General features: G+C 33.3%; 2 protein-coding genes across 3 annotated transcripts in view; both read left to right on the plus strand.

Moving 5' to 3' along the window:
* The window catches only part of LOC149807511 (perlucin-like protein), a 414808-nt gene that overhangs the window by 144125 nt on the left and 251566 nt on the right, over window positions 1-19117 (plus strand). The window lies entirely within an intron of this gene.
* Window positions 12350-19117, plus strand: part of LOC149807512 (C-type lectin domain family 7 member A-like) — a 171080-nt gene continuing 164312 nt past the window's right edge. Inside the window, exons 1-4 of one of the 2 annotated variants that reach the window (XM_089967364.1) lie at window positions 12350-12445; window positions 12925-13010; window positions 14633-14732; window positions 16405-16618. In XM_089967364.1, the coding sequence (XP_089823490.1) occupies window positions 12400-12445; window positions 12925-13010; window positions 14633-14732; window positions 16405-16618 (446 nt within the window). In that variant the 5' untranslated portion in view covers window positions 12350-12399. The remainder of the gene's footprint in view (window positions 12446-12924; window positions 13011-14632; window positions 14733-16404; window positions 16619-19117) is intronic. The other variant, XM_089967373.1, reaches the window with a different exon arrangement.

Raw genomic sequence — 19117 nt, forward strand, 5'->3', positions numbered from 1 at the left:
AAATTGACATTTTCTCTATCTCAGCATGGTCTACTTACATAACACTTCACGTGCCAAACAATGAGGTTTGCTTATCTGGGTTTGTTGGGCTTGAAAATGGCCGCCTCCTGCTTATATTAAGTACCTTTGCCAGCATCTGTGTTGTTATAATGTTGTCATTTCAATGGAGCTAAGCTAGAAAACTCACACAAAACCACTGCCTTTTAATAGGTATCCATGTACCCTCGCTGGAACTCGAGATAGGAATCGAATCCAAGTACATAAAGGTCTGCAGTGTCTTAACACTGTATATCCAGGATCAAACATGTGTTCATATTAATGAATATCATCTGCTACTCTCTTTCTAATGTGAATTTAATTAGACTAAATACGAGCAAGGTACATAATATACAACACTGTTAAGCATGAAAATTATCAGTATACCAAGTACTTACATTATTCTCAGTATCATTATTCCCAAAATAAATGTACATGTTTTTCATAGAATACTTGCCATCGATAGTTTGGGCATGCGTTACCAAGGGTAGTTAGATGTTGGCTATGGCTATTAAAATTTGTCATAAAGGCTTAGTATACATATATATATATATATATATATATATATATATATATATATATATATATATATATATATATATATATATATATATATATATATATATATATATATATATATATATATATATATATATATATATATATATATATACATATATATATATATATATATATATATATATACATATATATATATATATATATATATATATATATATACATATATATATATATATATATATATATATATATATATATATATATATATATATATATATATATATATATATATATATATACATATATATATATATATACATATATATATATACATATATATATATATATATATATATATATATATATATTTATATATATATATATATATATATATATATATATATATATATATATATATATATAGATATATTCATTGTCAGAGAGATGATTAATAACTCCACATCGATTTACTTTACATCAAAGAATGTGGATAAAGTTTGATTTTTTTTTGCTGAATTAATTTATCCACATATCGACTATCACGTGTTATAAGATGCTTTAATGAAGGGAAAGACGATATCAGTCCCTATTACTAAACCAAACAGAACCCATAAAGCGTATTCAGTAATTTAGACCTCTCGGCGATAATAGAAAATAAATCAAATTAAGTTTATGCAAGGCGCCATAAACATCATTGTAAAACACATCGGCTTAGGTCGTTTTAACAGTTGATCTTTTAGTTTAAAAGCAAAATACAAAAGCTATTAAACACTTATTAATAGCCTTATTTTCTGACTGGATGCAAGAAGAATAAATGCATATATATAAGAAGACTGGTAATCATCCTTTATTTTCTGACTGGATACAAGAAGCAAATATACATAAGAAGACTGGTACTCATCTTTTATTTTCTGACTGGATACAAGAAGCAAATATGCATAAGAAGACTGGTACTCATCCTTTATTTTCTGACTGGATAAAAGAGGCAAATATTCATAAGAAGACTGCTACTCATCATTTATACAAGAATCACATATGCATAATAAGACTGGTCCTCGCCCTCTACACACTTTTTATTTTCTTTAAGACATAATTTTCAAACGCTGTAAACTTGTATTTGTTAAATGACGATTCAAACAAGTTTTTGCAGTGAAAAATGAAGAAGAAAAAAGCTTTAATGCCAAATATTTGTCAATTTAAAATAATGACTTTTAATTTTGGGAGGAGGATTTGTCTCCTTTTTGTCAGTTACCTCCAACCCAAGATGAATAAAAAGTTACGAAAATCTGTAGAAATTACAACATACTCCAATATAATGATCCCATTCTTTGCAATGCAGGTTACCTTCCCTTCCATATCGCTGACGCGACAACTATTAAGCACCTGTAAGAAAAATTGCATACTTAAACACATTTATACAAAAGCCAAAAACAAAATGTTTGAATGTTTCACAGCTTATCACTATCATACATACCATCTGCAATTAAAATGTTTTCCAAATTATAAGCAGGTCAAGGAGATCTTGCATATTAGCATTTAAATCGAAAAGAACCATGGCAGCTTCTTTATATACAGATAGATATTTTTCTTTTTAATTTCTCATTAGGTAAATATGTTGTGTTTTCTTTGGACGACAATAAATTAACAGTCATTGGAACACACACACACACACACATACATATATATATATATATATATATATATATATATATATATATATATATATATATATATATATATATATATAGATATATATATAGATATATATATATATATATATATATATATATATATATATATATATATATATATATATATATATATATATATATATATATATATATATATATATATATATTGGATATTAGTAAGTAGGGGAATTATGTAATATAACACTGTCATGCATAACACGATACATAGTTTGTTTCAAAAGTTCAAATCTTCTTCATTCATATCTACTTTCTTTCGACCGTACATTTTGTAACCAGACTCTACCCCGTTTTTACATTCGGCTTCTATAGACACAATTTGATCCGATGGCTTTTAAAATATCATAACTATTACGCGTTTATTGACAGACCGGGTCAGTTTTGGTTAATGGCAAATTTTATTATTACATGGTATTCAAACTAATAAACCCAATCAGTTTATTGCTCTTATGTTGCGTGCTTAGGCTCGAATAAACAGTAACACAAGAAAGAGTCAAAACAACAAGCTTTTTAAAAAATAACCAATATAATAATTTATTTCCCTGGGAAAATACTGTAAAAATAAAAAAATGTGAACTTACGGTTTTAAGAATCAAATCCAGAAATATTCCAAGAATAATCCAAAATAATATTTTAAAAGTCCTAATAATAATATGTTCTAATGATTCGAGTCCCGACGAAGAATTCAAGATGGAAGGCGATGACTTATGCTGTAACCTGTACTTTGCTGAAGTCTATAGTTCCTTGTAGAAACACAATCATTAATCCTCCGGTTTTGGAAATCCAAATAGAACTTTAAGGAAATGTCCTTGTTCAAGAATTCTGTATGAATACAATAAAATTTCCAGGGAAACGAATTAATCTTTTAGAGTCCAAATAATCTGAAGAAAAATTAACATATAACTAAAAAACTCAAAACTAGTCACAACAGAAGAAAACAACTTGGCATCAAGTGTTTAAAAGCCCCTCAAAACTCTGAGATCTCTCTCCCTAAACATCACTATTAATACTAAGCATTTCGCAATTTTGGAGATGCCTAATTGTGAGATAGAGGCTCAAGTGATCATATTTACAAACAATAATAAAAACAAAACCGGTATGTCCTTGATAAGAACCAATCCTCTTACTCCGAGAATAAAAGTATTTTTTATACCACGGATTAATTATACGTGAGGTAAAAAAGAACTCATATAACTCACACACAGTGCACATAAAATAATATATTGTTATACATGGGAAAGTGCGCATGCTATTAAATTATCTTTTCCCTTGGTGTGCCTGATGGCAAGATTATATTCCTCTAACGACAAACTCCTCCTTAAAAGTCTTTGAATTTTATTTTTCATCTTGCCGATGAAAGTAATGGGTTGTGGTCGCTAGAAACAATAGTTGAAGAAGGAGCTGAATTAAGGAAAACTTAAAAATGTTGTAATGCTAATAGCAAAGCCAAATATTCCTTCTCGATTGTTGTATACTTTCTTTCGTGCTTATTTAATTTCTTAGAACAATAACACTGGATGATCAATATCATTTTCATCTTCTCGAATCAAAACTCCTCCAACCCCAACATCACTTGCTTCAACAGACAATTCAAATGGTTGGCTGAATTTCTGAGCTTTAAGAACTGACGCGATTTTAAGTATGGCTATCAACGTATCAAAAGCCTCCTGACAGTTTTCAGTCCAAAGGAACTTGTCTTTGTTACTCACTAAATTTATCAGGGGTTCAGCAATTATGGGAAAATTGGAACAAAATTTTCAATAGTATCCGGCCATACCCAAAACATCGCATCAGTTGCTTTTTATTTAGACCCACAGAGGATTCAGAGATAGCCTCGAACTTAGCATCTGTATGTTTAACTTGTCCATATCCAAAGGTTTGTCATAGTTGTTGTTGTTGTTGTTGTAGGGTTTAACGCCATTTTTCAACACACGATAGGCTATACATGGCGGCCAGTATTAATGGTGGAGGAAGAACCCGGAAAAACCCCGGAAAGAATCACAAACCCACATTGGCCGAATCCGAGACTAGAGCCAACGCAAACAGAGGTGAGATGGCAGTGATCCGTAACGGAGGTTGCTGTAGACCACTCAGGCACTCGGGGCCCCTGTTTGTCATAGAAAAGGTACACTAGCATGGCAGAACTCAAGTTTAGACAACTTAATTGTCAAACATGCATCAGTGGGTCTGTCAAAGAATTTCAGTATTGTTGCTAAACGTTCTTTCCAGGTGTCGTTGTAGATGACGATATCATTGATGTAAGCATCACAATTGTCTAGACCAGAGATAATCATATTCGTGAGACGTTGAAATGTACTTGGCGACCCCTTCATCCCAAACGACATTACTTTATAGTGGTAAAGTCCATCTGGAGTCACGAATGCCGAAATTTCCGTTGCTCTTTCCGTTAGTGGAATTCGCAAAATTCTTTAAGAAGGTCAAATTTGGTAAAATACTTGGCATTCCGGAACTTATCAATACAGTCATCGATTCTTGGTAATGGGAATGAATCTGTTTTTGTCACACTATTCTCCTTCGTATAATCAGTAAACATAAGGAATGTTTAATCTAGCTTTGGAACAAGTATGCATGGTGAACTTCAGTTACTTTTACTGTGCTCAAAAAATCATTCTCGAGCAAATATTAAATTTATTTTCTTTAAGTATTCCTGTTCGAGAGAGTTCGTCCTGTACGCGTGTTGTTTAACAGGTTTCGGAATTTAGAATTTCAACGTGATGAAATTATTGTCGTTTTTCAACGAAAATCTGGAAATAAATGTTCATATTCAAATAATAACTATTTAAGTTCATTTCTTTCTTGTTCTTTGCAAATGTGAACGTTTCTGGTCCAGATCTTTCATAATTTCTGAATTCCGAAGATTTGTCACTGCAATATATGTAGAATACAACGATATTACTTCACATAAATCTTCAATGAGTGAGACAGGTACAACTAAGTTAATTGCATGTTTCACCTGGCTATCTCTTTCAATACACTCTTTTAGCATGTTTATGTGACAGATTTGTTTTTGTTTACGCCTCCCAGGAGTAGTTATGATGTAATTTAAATAATTTATGTTCATGGCAACTGTGTAGGTACCATACTGCTTGGCCTGAACAGGATTGTTTGGTATTGGCAAGAGAGCTAGGACTCTATCACCAGGCTGAAAGTGCCTTTCAATTCGAGTTTTTTCATATCTTGACTTCATTTTTGATTGGGTGCATCGCAAATTTGCTCTTACGACCATTCAAGCCTTTGACAAATTATACTTAAAATTAGAAACATAATCAAGAAGATTAATTTCCGTATCTTCTTTAGAAAGAAGTTTCTCTTTCAATAACTACAATGGACCACGCATAGTATGCCCACTAACCAGTTGAAAGGGACAGAAACCTAAAGATTCCTGAACTGATTTCCTAACAGCAAACAGTAGTAAATGAATATTTTCTTCCCAATCTTTACCCGTATCAAAACAATATGATCGAATAATATTTTTCAAGGTCTGATGGACTCTTTCTAATGCCGCTAAGCTCTCCGGTTGATAGGCAGAATATTTGAATTACTGGATGCCTAATTCGTACATAACTTGCTGGAAAATTCCAGACATGAAATTTGATACTTGATCTGAGCGGACAGACTTGGGTAGGTCAAATTGAGTAAAAATGAACTTCATCAAAACATTTATTATTGTTTTAGATTTTATATCACTCAAAGGAATTGCCTCTGGAAACCTTGTTGACGCACACATATGGTCAAAAGGTACTGTTTACCTGACTTGGTCTTAGGTAAGGGACTAACACGATCTACCATAATTTTACTAAATTGTTCATCGAAGGCAGGGATATATTGTAGATGAGCCTTAGGTATTTTCTGATTTAGTGTTCCTACCATTTGTCATTAATGGCAAGATCTACAGTATTTATCAACATCACGTTTGAGATTTGGCCAACAAGGGTAAGTCAAGATCTTGTGAAAAGTTTTATTGATCCTTAATGACCAGCCAAAGGAGTTTAATGGGCCTGACTAAGTAGTTCCTGTCTGTAAGATTTCGGAAGTACACTCTGATAGTTCACAGACCATTTGTCATCAGCAGGTACCTCGGGAGGACTCCATTTTCTCATAGGAATTCCATTTTGAATGAAATAACAGACAGGAACTTCGGTAGCTTCAGTTTCTCTAATGGCCCTTTGAAACATACAGAGACCTCATGATCTTTTTCCTTTTCGACGACAAGTGATTGCCGTTTATCACCCTGATTAGAATAAAGAGAACGAGTCGTTAAAAGAGGATCATTGTGACCAATACCTTTTGATTAATCCAAAGAAGGACTGAAAGTGACCTCATCGAAATCCTGTCCAATACATGTGTCAGCTAAAGGAATGTTTTCATCATCAACATCATTTTCACGAGCTTTCGTTGCCATAGTTCTGGTAACTGAACAAGCTGGAAATAAATCAAGGAATTCTTTTTCAATTGGATCAAATTTCTAATCCAACCAAGGCTTGTCAGTTACAAGTGGATTAATTACAAACTTGACTCCAGCTAGGTCATTGCCTAGTAATAAATGAATGCCCTCAATGGGTAAAACAGAGACTGTTCCTACTGTCACGGGCTCTGATACTAAGTCTGATCACAAATTTACGCAATGGAGATGCACATTAATAAAGCCGCACTCTACTCCTTGAATAAGAACACTCTCATTAGAAGAAGACTTCTCACAAAAAGGCAATGTATCTGATAATAAAAGACTATGAGAAGCTCCTGTGTCCCTTAAAATTTTAATAGGTATAGGATTGGCCAAATCACCCACGAAAGTCATATAATCATTCGATATGAATGGTTCATAATTCTCCATAATAAAATCACACTTGGGTTTGTTAGACCCACCATATGTATTGCTTTCAATACATGACCGTGGCACTGACCTCTTAGAAATAAGAGCATTTCGATTTGGTATGTCTTGATTCTGTTGCCTATTTTTCAATTTGTAGCAATCAGAAATAACGTGTCCTGATTTTCTTGCAATAGGTACACGTTTGAAGAGTCAAGGAATTTTAATCAAGCTTACCAGAAGCTTGATTTTTAGAACTTGTGCAAGTAATATAAGTTGTTTGAGAATTTCATAATGTTATTCAACTGTCATGGCCATTCACCATTTATCAAATAACTGCTCTTTTTCTCTAGCATATTCGAAATGAGTTTTTGCAGCTTCCTTTCTGTAGTTTCAAAAATTTTGCCGATAAACTTCAGGAACTAAAGATTCATTATCATAGTCACCACTATGTTGAACTGACTGTGAACGGTAAATACCACTAGCTTTACCAGTGAGTACACATTGTAATAACTGAATCGAATGCTGCCTTTGCTATTTCAAATTTTCAGCAACTTTTCCAAAATAAGGAAAACATTTGTCTACTTCAGGGGCACTAATCTAGTATTCTATGCAGGATCAAAACTTAAATTTGTATGTCAAGTATGAATAAACTTTTCACTTGCCAGCTCCGTTTCTTTTATTCTCAATTGATATTCCCTCTCTTTCTCTCGTTTTTTTTTTCTGATCTAATTGCATATGCATTTGTTCTTCTTTGTAATTGCAATTGTTTTTCTTTTTCTCTTTTTGCATTTGTCTTTCTTTATTTTTTCTTCTGCTTGTAAATTCATTTGTTTTTATTTCTCTCTTTCCTGTCTCTATCCTCTGCCTCAAACATTGTAACTTTATTTATACTGTTTCTTTCTCAAAATTCATTTCTTCTCTTTCTTGTTCCGATTTCGATTGTTCTTTTTCGTTTTCCTATTGCAATTGCATTTGCATTTGTTTTTATCGATCTTCTTTCTGAAGTTCCAGTATCCTCAATCTCAATTCCATCTTAATTTTAATTCTAATTCATTCATTTTTATGTCCGAGTCTGATAGAGTCTTACTGTCAAAACAAAAGCACTATTATCCAAAACATTCTTTTCTCCCAAATACTGACCCAAAATATTTCTTATTTCTTGTTTCGTTAAGGAAGCCTTTACGTCCGAAAGATTGTATTTTCTGGAAGGTTGAATCAATTCATCATTTTTCGTAAAGATCTAATTGTTCCTCTTTAGGATTTGAAAGAAAAAATTCCACTTTGGATGACATTTTAGAAAAAGCTTGTCGATTTCACTATAAATTTCAAAAACTAGGGGAATTCAAATTTCAAAAAACAATTTTTTTCCGAAATTTTCTAGCCAGAATTCAAACTAATCCCTGACGAGCCCCCATGTCTTATGTTATGTGTTTAGGCTCCAAAAAAAATTAATACAAGAAAGAGTGAAAACAACACGCTTTGAAAAATATAATCATTTATTTCCCCGGAAAAATACTGAAAAATTTAAAAAATATGAACTTACGGTTTTAGGAATCAAATCCTAAAAAAGTCCAAGAATAATCCAGGAATAATATTTTAGAAGTCCTACTAATAAAATGATCTAATGATTTCAAGTTCGAGTCCCAACGACGAATCTGGGATGGAAGGCGATGACGTATGCTGTAACATGTGTTGTGTTGAAGTCTACAGTTCCTTGTATAAACGCAATCATTACTCCTCCGGTTTTGGAATTCCAAATAACATTTTCTAGAAATGTACTTGTTCAAGAATTCCGTATGAATACAATAAGATTTCCAGATAAACGAATTAATCTCTTAGAGTCCAAAGAGTCTGAAGAAAAATTAAGATATAACACAAAAACTCAAAACTAGTCGCAACAGAAGAACACAACTTGACAAGTGCTTAAAAGCCAAAAAACTATGACCTCTCTCTCTCTATCTCTCTCTCTCTCTCTCCCAAGATTACTATTAATACTAAGCATTTCGCAATTTCGGAAATGCGTAATTGCGAAAAATAGGATTCAGTGATCATTTATACATATAAAAATCACGTCAAATCATTTTACTCTGAGAATATAAGTTGTTTACTTGACCATCAATCAAAGCCTGGAACTAAGTCAAAAATAGAAACAAGTGTTTCTATTATTAGGTATTTATGGAAAGATTCACGTCAAGCTGAATTTTCTGGAAAATATCAAATTCCTTGTAAACAAAATTACATTATATTGACATGTTAAGAAAATAAAATGATTCTAAAACCCACAAACAATCAAATCAAATCAAACACAAATTAAATCAGATATAAACTAAATCAAATATACGTAACATTGCTTTCATTTCAATCCAGACATGCTGATTTACAATAATTTACAATGCTATAAAATCATGTATGGTCTCTAGAATGACAACGGCATCTACAACATGCTATGACAAACTGAAGTCTCTAGTATAACAGCACCATCTACATCATGCAATGAAAAAATGAATAGTTTCCAGAATTACAACACCATCTCCATCATGCTATGAAATCATGAATAGTCTCTAGAATGACAACGCCATCTACCTCATGCTATGAAATCATGAATAGTCTCTTGAATGACATCGTCAACTACATCATGCTATGAAAATCTGAATAGTTCCAAGAATGACAACGCCAATCACATTATGCTATGAAATAATGAATATTCTCTGGAGTGATAAAGCGATCTAGAATATGACAGAATTGAGTCTGTGGACCATTGAAGATTTTAAAAGAGAAATATTTTGCAACCAAAGATTAAGAAATTAAACTTGAAGATTATGTCTCTGATTTCAAATATAAATTATCAATAGCTTATAAAGTAGCAGGACCTAATCTTCAGTCTGCTCAGTCAAGAATGAAATTAAGTATGACAGAAATACAAATGAAAGGAGTATCCATCCTGGTGATAAAGTTCAGGAGCTCATGCCCATACCTCAAAATCATCTTCGGGCTAAATTGTATTGTCCTTATACAATACAAAGAAAATTAAATTGCTTAAATTATATAATTAACACACATGAGAAGCGGAAACAGAAACAACTTGCCATATAAATATGCTAAAGGAGTATTTATATAGAGATAGCCCTGTTAATCATTAAATCAATTTAGGTATACCTGTCCCACACAGTGAGAATTTAAACGACGGCATGCAATCTGGTTGTAATGACTTTGGTGCGACGCATCTTCGTGATTCAGAAATACTGCATAACTGTATATAACCATGTGACAAAAGTTGGGAATGCCGCCATAGAAACCCTGAACAATTGAACACATGTATAGATTTTCTTGAAAGGTGAACATGGAGGTGTCTGACGCTACGAACGCATACACTAATTCAATTAATTTTTATTTATTTATTTTAGGATGACTGCATAAAAAGTTCTATAAAGTCATACAAACGTGCAATCTACTACTACTACTACTACTACTACTAATAATAATAATAATGATAATGATAATAATAATAATAATAATAATCAGGACTTTGTATAGCGCCTAACCTTTAGAAGCTCTAAGCGCTTTACAACATTAGACTACACCTATAACAAAAAAATATATATAATGATACGATTACAAAAACAAACACTATGAAATTAGAAAACATAGAAAAACATGCTGAGAATATTCAAGGTATGAAACATTATGAGGTCCTTAAGTTTGATCTTGCAGTCGAAATAAGTGAATTTTGCGAGTACTCTTGAATATGATCACTGTGTCTTTGTGTCTTAGTTCAGTGGGCAATCCACGTTGCTGGTCCCTGGTATGCAAAAGACCGCTGTCCATATGACTTTGTTTTCATAGTGGGAATAGTGAGTAAACGATTGTCAGATGGTGTTTACACCTGGGTGAGGTCGGATAGGTATGTTGGACTAGAGTCCGTCAGTGAAACGTAGCACAGAGAACAAATTTTGTGTTGGATTCTGGATCATATGGATAGCCAGTGTAGGGTACATATCACCACTGGAAGAAGTTTTCCCTGACTGCAAACTTAATTATATATATATATATATATATATATATATATATATATATATATATATATATATATATATATATATATATATATATATATATATATTATTTTATTGGACGGAATGCAGACCTCAAGCCTAGACAAAAGGTCACAAGATGGAAAGCGCAACGAGACCTACACATTCTGCAATAGATTGTATCTCATTATACCTGGAATGCTCTGTTGGAATATAGATGACGAATACGCCAGTAACTGTAGCGAATTTGTATTTATCTGACGATGATCCATTTGACCAAAATATGCATCCTTTATGCTTAGTCATTGTCCATCATGTTGCCCAATGTGACCAAAATATGCAGCCTCTATGCCCTGTAATGGGTCCGTGATGATATTCCATTGTAACCGAAATAAGCAACCTGTACGCCCTCTCATGGGTCCGTGATGTTCCATTGTAACCGAAATAAGTAGCCTTTATGCCCTGTCATGGGTCCATGACGATGCTCCATATGACCAAAACAAGCAAACTTTATGCCCTGTAATAGCTCTGTGATGATGCTCCATGTGACCGAAGTACGTAATCTTTATACCTTGTCATGGGTGAGACCGTAACTTACGTATGCATGCATACATACATACATACATACATACATACATGCATACTACCGTGATCGGGGAATGTATGTATTGTACATGATTTTTTCTTTACATTCTTTGTTAAATAAAATTGATGAAAGTAATCGCAGAACACAACAACAATCAAAGTGTATTGCTGTGTTTATGTATTGTCCTTTGTTGGTACAGGAATATTAATTTACTGTCTAGTTATTTGACTGATATCGAAATTGCCCAGTGTATTCTTCAGAGAGTAGTAATTGTAGTGAAAACTTGTGAACATTCGATAAGCGGTATCAAACCAAATTATCTACGACGAAATTCGAGCCTAGGGTCCGCATGTTATCTCTCTGTTGACCCACTTGGTGCTGCATGGTATCCGTTGTTTGGCTGATATGCGTTATACTTAGTGTAGCCTTCCGTCATTTTGTTATGAAAAGTCAAATCCACCCGCTACACATTGAAAGGTACATGTGGAAAAAAACTATTTGTAAAGACATGTTTTGACTATTCCCTGTACAAGAGTCGAAAAAAAAACAGAAAGAGCATTTTCAGTATTTCTCGACAAGGCAAGGCAGTTTTTAAGAAGCACTGGCACTTAAAAGAACGCCAATTCATAAGATATTTCTCTGTAAACACAACTGACAACGTATGCACATTCCAATTCAGACATGATTTTCTTAATAGCATGGATTACTTCAATCTTTACATCAACAGGTGAGACAATGACACAATCATAATTATAGATGTCATGATAATGATGCAGACTGTAGCTTTGCTATGGAAAAGAGATTGAAAGCTATACGATTTTAAAACAGGAGTTGCGGTTGTTCAGTGGCTAGAGTGTTGAAGTAGCGATTGTTCAGTGGCTAGCTTGCTGAATTCTCAGTTCTTCAGTGGCTAGGGTACTAGAGTCGCGACCAGAATAAAATAATATAAATCTTGTACAGATTAGGTCTAGTGTACTGTTGTATCATGTATTTAGGTACATGTACTGATCAAAAAAAAAAAAAAACAGATATATATATATATATATATATATATATATATATATATATATATATATATATATATCCAATGGAACGTATTTCAGCTATAATACTATATTCCTCCGTTCTATTTTTATGATACAGTATATTACAAAAATATTATCGCTCTATACATAATCTATTAATTGAAATTCATATATTCTTCAGTCCTGGCACAAGGACGAGATTGGTCAGTGTGCAACAGTTCCTGTTACAGATTCATAGAACATGACGAGCGTTGGTACTTGGCAACGGTATGCAAAATTATATACATTTATTTTATGATTATTGCATTCAATACAATCTCAGTATCATGGTGATGTACGTAACGACAATAGAGACTAATAATAAAATTACACACACATCTAAACAAATGACGAAAGAACCAATCTAAAAAAGCTTATTTTAATTAGGTACAGTGGCAGTATATTTTTGGATAATGGAAGCCAAACTAAAACCTGTGATAATTAAAGGCGTCTAAGTCCCTGATGTTGAAGAAACATCCAGCTGTGATTGAGTCTCAGATTAACGAATTCAAACAATTTTTTTTTTCCTTTCTTTAGTTACATTTATGCTTTGAGAAGAAAATACTTCATGAAGATTTTGAGACATTTTATCAAGAATCATTAAATATTGATAAGTAGGATGTTGTTAAAATTCATTTTGTATTAATTTTGCAAGCTACTTATGGCGCAGTACTGATATACAAATTATTTATGTTTATTACAAGCTCAAACATACAAGTATACATACCGGATGGAACGATAGAAGAGGAAAGAAAACTTGAACGTTCTTTGAATTTTAATAGAATTGTGGCATTTCGTTATTTAATTCCAATATAGTTATTAGTATTGCAATAGTACATCTGTATATTGGATAATTTGATAAACATATGGTTTACATTTTTGTTACAATACTAATAATAATATATTACATATATAAGGCGGCATGTATGCGTGGTCATTGTGGTCTGTATTTTGTTGATTTCTCTTGTCTGTTTATTTCTTATCGGATGACGTTCATTAGTTGTCGATGATGAAAGAACCACTCAAATAGTATTCTAAGTTGAAATCATAGATATGTAATTTTATTTCTGGAACAGCACAGTGGGAGGTCTAATATCTTTAACATAGGAGCCATTTTTAAAAAACAAGATATGGCAGAGTTGTGTTGAAGGAACATAGCATCTTTAGCTACTGAAACATATTTCAGCTATTTTACTATGGTAAAAAAAGTATTTTACACAATGCATACGTTTCAGTAAAATGCATTATATGTTAATTATATCGATTTACAGTTTGTGGAAATTGACTCACAACGTGTTCTTACAAAATGGTCTTTTTGTTGGCCTATCAATCGACCGTTTGGTTCTCAACCAGGTGGAGAACTTGTTGTTTTAATGCTCTTGGTAAAATCATCGGGCAAGGTGAAAGCATATTTTATCATATCCAAATGGCATTGGGCAAATTTGTCACAGACTTTGCATGCGTATTACGTATGGTCTCCCTAACGTCTGCGTTGCTCTGGTAAAAACTATATAGTTGATACCTTCTGATCTCACACCACCAAATCTTGATGTCAAGAGATGATCTTTTTATAGCATTCCATAGCAACCAGGTGAAAATCGTGTTCAAATAGCTCCTCCAATAAAACGTTATCATTTTAATGAAACTTTGGTAGGACTATTTTACTTGTCATATTCTGCCAAAGTTGAGTATTGAATGTCTCCTGGACAACAGTTATGCTTCCATATCAACATGAGTTTAAGTATCTTGACTTAAATTAATTGGTCAATCGACTGTTCAGTGTTCTAACTGTGATGTAGGGGCTTTTATATAAATAATATAAGTCTAGCAATGTTCGTCAATAATTTTAGCAATACTGCATTAGCCGTGGATGGATACCGATAAAGATTGATGATCACATTGAATTCAACTTTATCCGAAACCAGCTGCGACAACACTATCATATTGACGGTGAGTAGGGCGACTGTTCATCAGTCTGTGTCTGTCTCTATTTCTCCCTCTCCTTGTATGTCTCAATCACTTTGTCTCTCTCTCTCTCTCTCTCTCTCTCTCTCTCTCTTTCTCTCTCAGGCGGTTACTTTAATGACCGATTAGATAGACTTGGAAGGGTAGTAGGATATGTTCCACATGAACTTTGATTGCTATGATTGTTCAAGTAGAAAAGTTTAGTAATCTATCTAACATGAAGGTATAGAATTATTTTGATGTTTGCGGATATACATATTAATTAGTTTTTCTTCTACAGCCAAATGACATTCATACGATATAAATCAGGCTTCAAATTTAATCGGTCAACCACTGTATCAGTAGTTAGGAAGGCCGAACAGCTAAGCAGAATCCAATTTTGGGTTTAGGCTGTTTTTACGTGATGTATACTCCATTTTATAAAGAAATCTTAACATGTTAACCCATTTATAAAGTTTTTGTCACATTGTCAATTTCGGTTTTACACTCTTATTTACTTAACCGAAAATAAACGACTGTGATTTCAGACACGCGTCCCTTGGACAATTTAACGAGAAAAATACAGATTATTAAGTCCTGGAGCTAAATTCTGGCTAACCTCAGAGCTTATGATTAATTGTGGGAGGGGGGATTTCTTAAAAGCCTGAATTCCGTCTGGGAACACGCACACCCTCGTTTAGTTTAGCCAATCCAGATTACTTCTTCAAACCGCCAATACGTTTTTCACTCTCACCGAAGTCAGAACAATCTTCTCTTGTCCGCCTTATTATTAGCTATGCTAGAAGATACCATTTTATGACACCTGTTTAAAATGGCCCAAGTTTTCCCGAAATTTGCTTTGGTCTGTCTCAGCTCTGATCACGACAGAATGTACTGCGAAATTATCTCAACAAAAGTTTGCACCATTACAGACTGACTGAACACAGTTACATGAAGCTTTTCTACGATGTCAAATTAATTTAATCCATCAATATGAATAAAAAGTTCTGAATATTTACAGTAAAAATGAATAATCTATTGGCTTTTGTTATTGTCATTATGCTTATTTACAGATTATAACTCCCGGTGTATTCAAATTGAGAAATAAACTAATGAGGAAAGAAAGTCGCAAACCAAAAGTAGGAAATTAAATATTTATAGACTGAGTCTACAGTTTCCAAGAGTGTAATTAAAATTTATTTTTTGTATAAGTATCTTACAGTTTTATGCCTGAATCAGACATTTTGAGTATAACTATACTAATTGACACACCTGAAGAAACAGCACTTCTTTCGGGAAACACCAGATTCATGGATAGATATCCTTCCTTTACATTCATCAAACATCCTTCAAATTAGGCTTTAAATGCTTTCCCTGTTTTCTCTGACACTTTCAGTATGAGGCTTTCCTTTGTGTGAAGCAAAACTAGGACATCACCAAGTGTAGTGCCTACCTAAATGGGACTCCATTTCTGCCGTTACATGAGCAAGATCAGGGTCAACGATGTTTACATATATCATAAAGGAAAAGAACTGCATATCTCTAAATCATCAAGATAATGCTAAGGACGATCTGGATTTATTCTGTTTGTGCCCTAGTGTGACATTTAGTCAAATACAGTAAGTTAAGATCCTTCAGTGCGCAGTATTCACAGCTAAATGTTAGGTCCTTTTTCCAGATCCCAGAGCAATAGAGTTTTGGATCGGCGCTTTTTACAACAGTTCCATAGGTCACTGGATGTGGTATCCTAACCATGACGTCATGCAACTCAAAATGTGGGCGCCTGGAGAACCTAATGGTCATGACGACTGCATAGGGCTTCTTGAACATGAGAATTTCTACATGAATGGCGATAATTGCGACAGAGCTGCATACTTCATTTGTGAAGACGAGTAAGTTACGGGGCTACAAATAAGTTAAAAATTGAAGGATTCACCACCACCACCACCAACACCACCACCATCATCATCATCATCATCATCCTTCTTTTCTTCTTTTCAACAAAATTATAGAACACAAATCAATGAGACAGTTCAGCTACTTTTCATCTGGCATATTCCTATACAACAATGGATTAGTAAATCACGTTGAGGAGACGTTCAATCTTTTCTAGCATCTTGAATAATCCGCTTATGCTGACAAGATTTAAAGCCATTGAAAGGACAATGAAGGCTATGTAAAGCGGCCTTCTTTGTCCCTGTGCTTCGTTTGCTGTTGTATCATTCGGAAAATCATATCGATGTTGGCCTTCTCTGCTTTGAAGTCTCGTTGTGGCTCAATGTAGACTTGATAGCAAGGCTATAACACGATTTATACAACCACTTCTCATATGGTCTAGATTGCTTACATTTCTAAATTCCGATGATTCGTTAAAACATATTCCCTACAGTCATAATGCATTCATCATTTACATCCTCACTGTGTGGGACAGGTACAACTAAATTTGTGGAATAATTATATGTATTGTCTTTATCAACATGCTCCTTTAACACATTTACAAGACAAACTTATATATGTTTCCGCTCTCCATGGGTGTAAATGATATAATTTTGGTCATTTACTTTCTTTTCTATTGTATAATAACAATAGAATTTAGCCCCAAGAGGATTTTGATGTACGGACAACAGAGCTAGAACTTTATCACAAAATGACTGAAAACTCCTTTGCTGCCTATTTTTTTCATACCTTAATTTCATTTTTCACCGAGTAGGGTGTAGATTAGTTCTTACTACTTCAAAGACGTTGACGACATAAAAATGAAATCAGGCATAGTCAAGAAGAGTAACTTTTAATCTTCATTTGAAAGAATATTTCTTTTTAATGACTTCAATGGTCCACATACAGTATGTCCAAAACCTAGTTCAAAAGGAATAAACCCCAGTGATTCCTGAACCGATAACCTAACAGCAAATAAACGAGCTCGTCCAATTCCTTTCATGTATAAAATGCAATATGACAAAATCATGTTCTTCAAAGTTAGATAAAACCTTCTAAATTTTCTTGACTTTAAGGATGATAGGTAGAAGCTTTAAACTGTTATGTCTAACTGATTCACAATATGTTGGAAACATGCAGGCATTAATGTTTACCTTTAATCAGGATAGACATTTTGTTGGGAAGACCAACAAGTGCAACAAAAAGAAGTTAATCAGAGCTTTTACAATAGCTTTGGTTTAGATATTTCTAAAAGAAAATGCCTCTGGAAATGTTGTGTACGTACACATTTTGGATAGCAAGTATGATGGGTCTAATGAAATGGACCAACAGAGTGTAATATCATTCTGCTAAAACCTTCAGCAAATACGAGAATACGTTGCAGATGAGTCTTGGGCATCATTTTGACTGAATGTTCTTATCAATTGACAAGTGTGTCAAGATCAACAGTATTTAAAAACATCACTTAATTTTCGGCCAATAAAAATTATTCAGGATATTTTGATAAGTTTTATTGATTTTGTAAATGACAAGCCAATGAAATTTCATGAGATAGACTAAAATTTTCCTGTCGGAACGACCTCGGAACGAGCACGTGATAGCTCAGGGACCACTCGTCACTCGCGGGTACCTCAGTTGGTCTCCATTTTCTCATAAGGACGCCATTTTTCATTAAATAAGAAACTGGAACTCGTGTGGTTTCAATTTCACTAACAGCTCTCTGAAACAAACATGAGATCTCAGGATCTTGTTCCTGTTTGATAAACAGTGATTCTCTTTGGTCACGCTGATTATAATTGAAGCAATTAGTAATAAAAAGAGGATCAAAGTGATCAATAACTATTGATTGATCAATATGAGGACTAAAGGTTACCCCATCAAGAGCCTGAAAAATAAATTCAAGAACTCATGTTGCCATAGGTCTGGTAACTGCACAAGAATGATGCAAATCAGGGATTTCACTTTGAACAGGATAAACGTTGGTGACCAAACAAGGCGATTTCTCAACGTTTGATAGATTGACTTTTCGAAGTACTTGTACGAGAAATGAGATAAGATTTTACCAAAACATTACTGGGAGGAAAACTTACAGTCAAATGAATCTCTCTCTGAGTCAAGGAATAGTCATCAGCTGTGCGAGCAGCGCTTTATTTCAATTTTAAAAACGATTTTTAATATTTCCGAAATGTTTTAAAGAAATTTAGATCCTGGTCGAGGCCCCAAATTATGCTAACACTCTAGGTCATATATAAAATGTGTAACAGAAAGAAAGTGAAACCACCTATGCTAAGTAAAATCAACAATCCATTTCTTTAAATGAAATAAAAATGAAAATTCAAGAGACTCTAACGTGAATTAAATCTCAAATATTTCGAAATATACTATCAAAAGTAATAAATATAGAATGTACAGAATTAATTTCAACAGTCTTGAGTGTCCTTATGTAACACTGTTGC

Source organism: Sinohyriopsis cumingii, chromosome 1 (assembly GCF_028554795.1).
Source record: "Sinohyriopsis cumingii isolate HCF-2022 chromosome 1, ASM2855479v2, whole genome shotgun sequence".
Lineage (NCBI taxonomy): Eukaryota > Metazoa > Mollusca > Bivalvia > Unionida > Unionidae > Sinohyriopsis > Sinohyriopsis cumingii.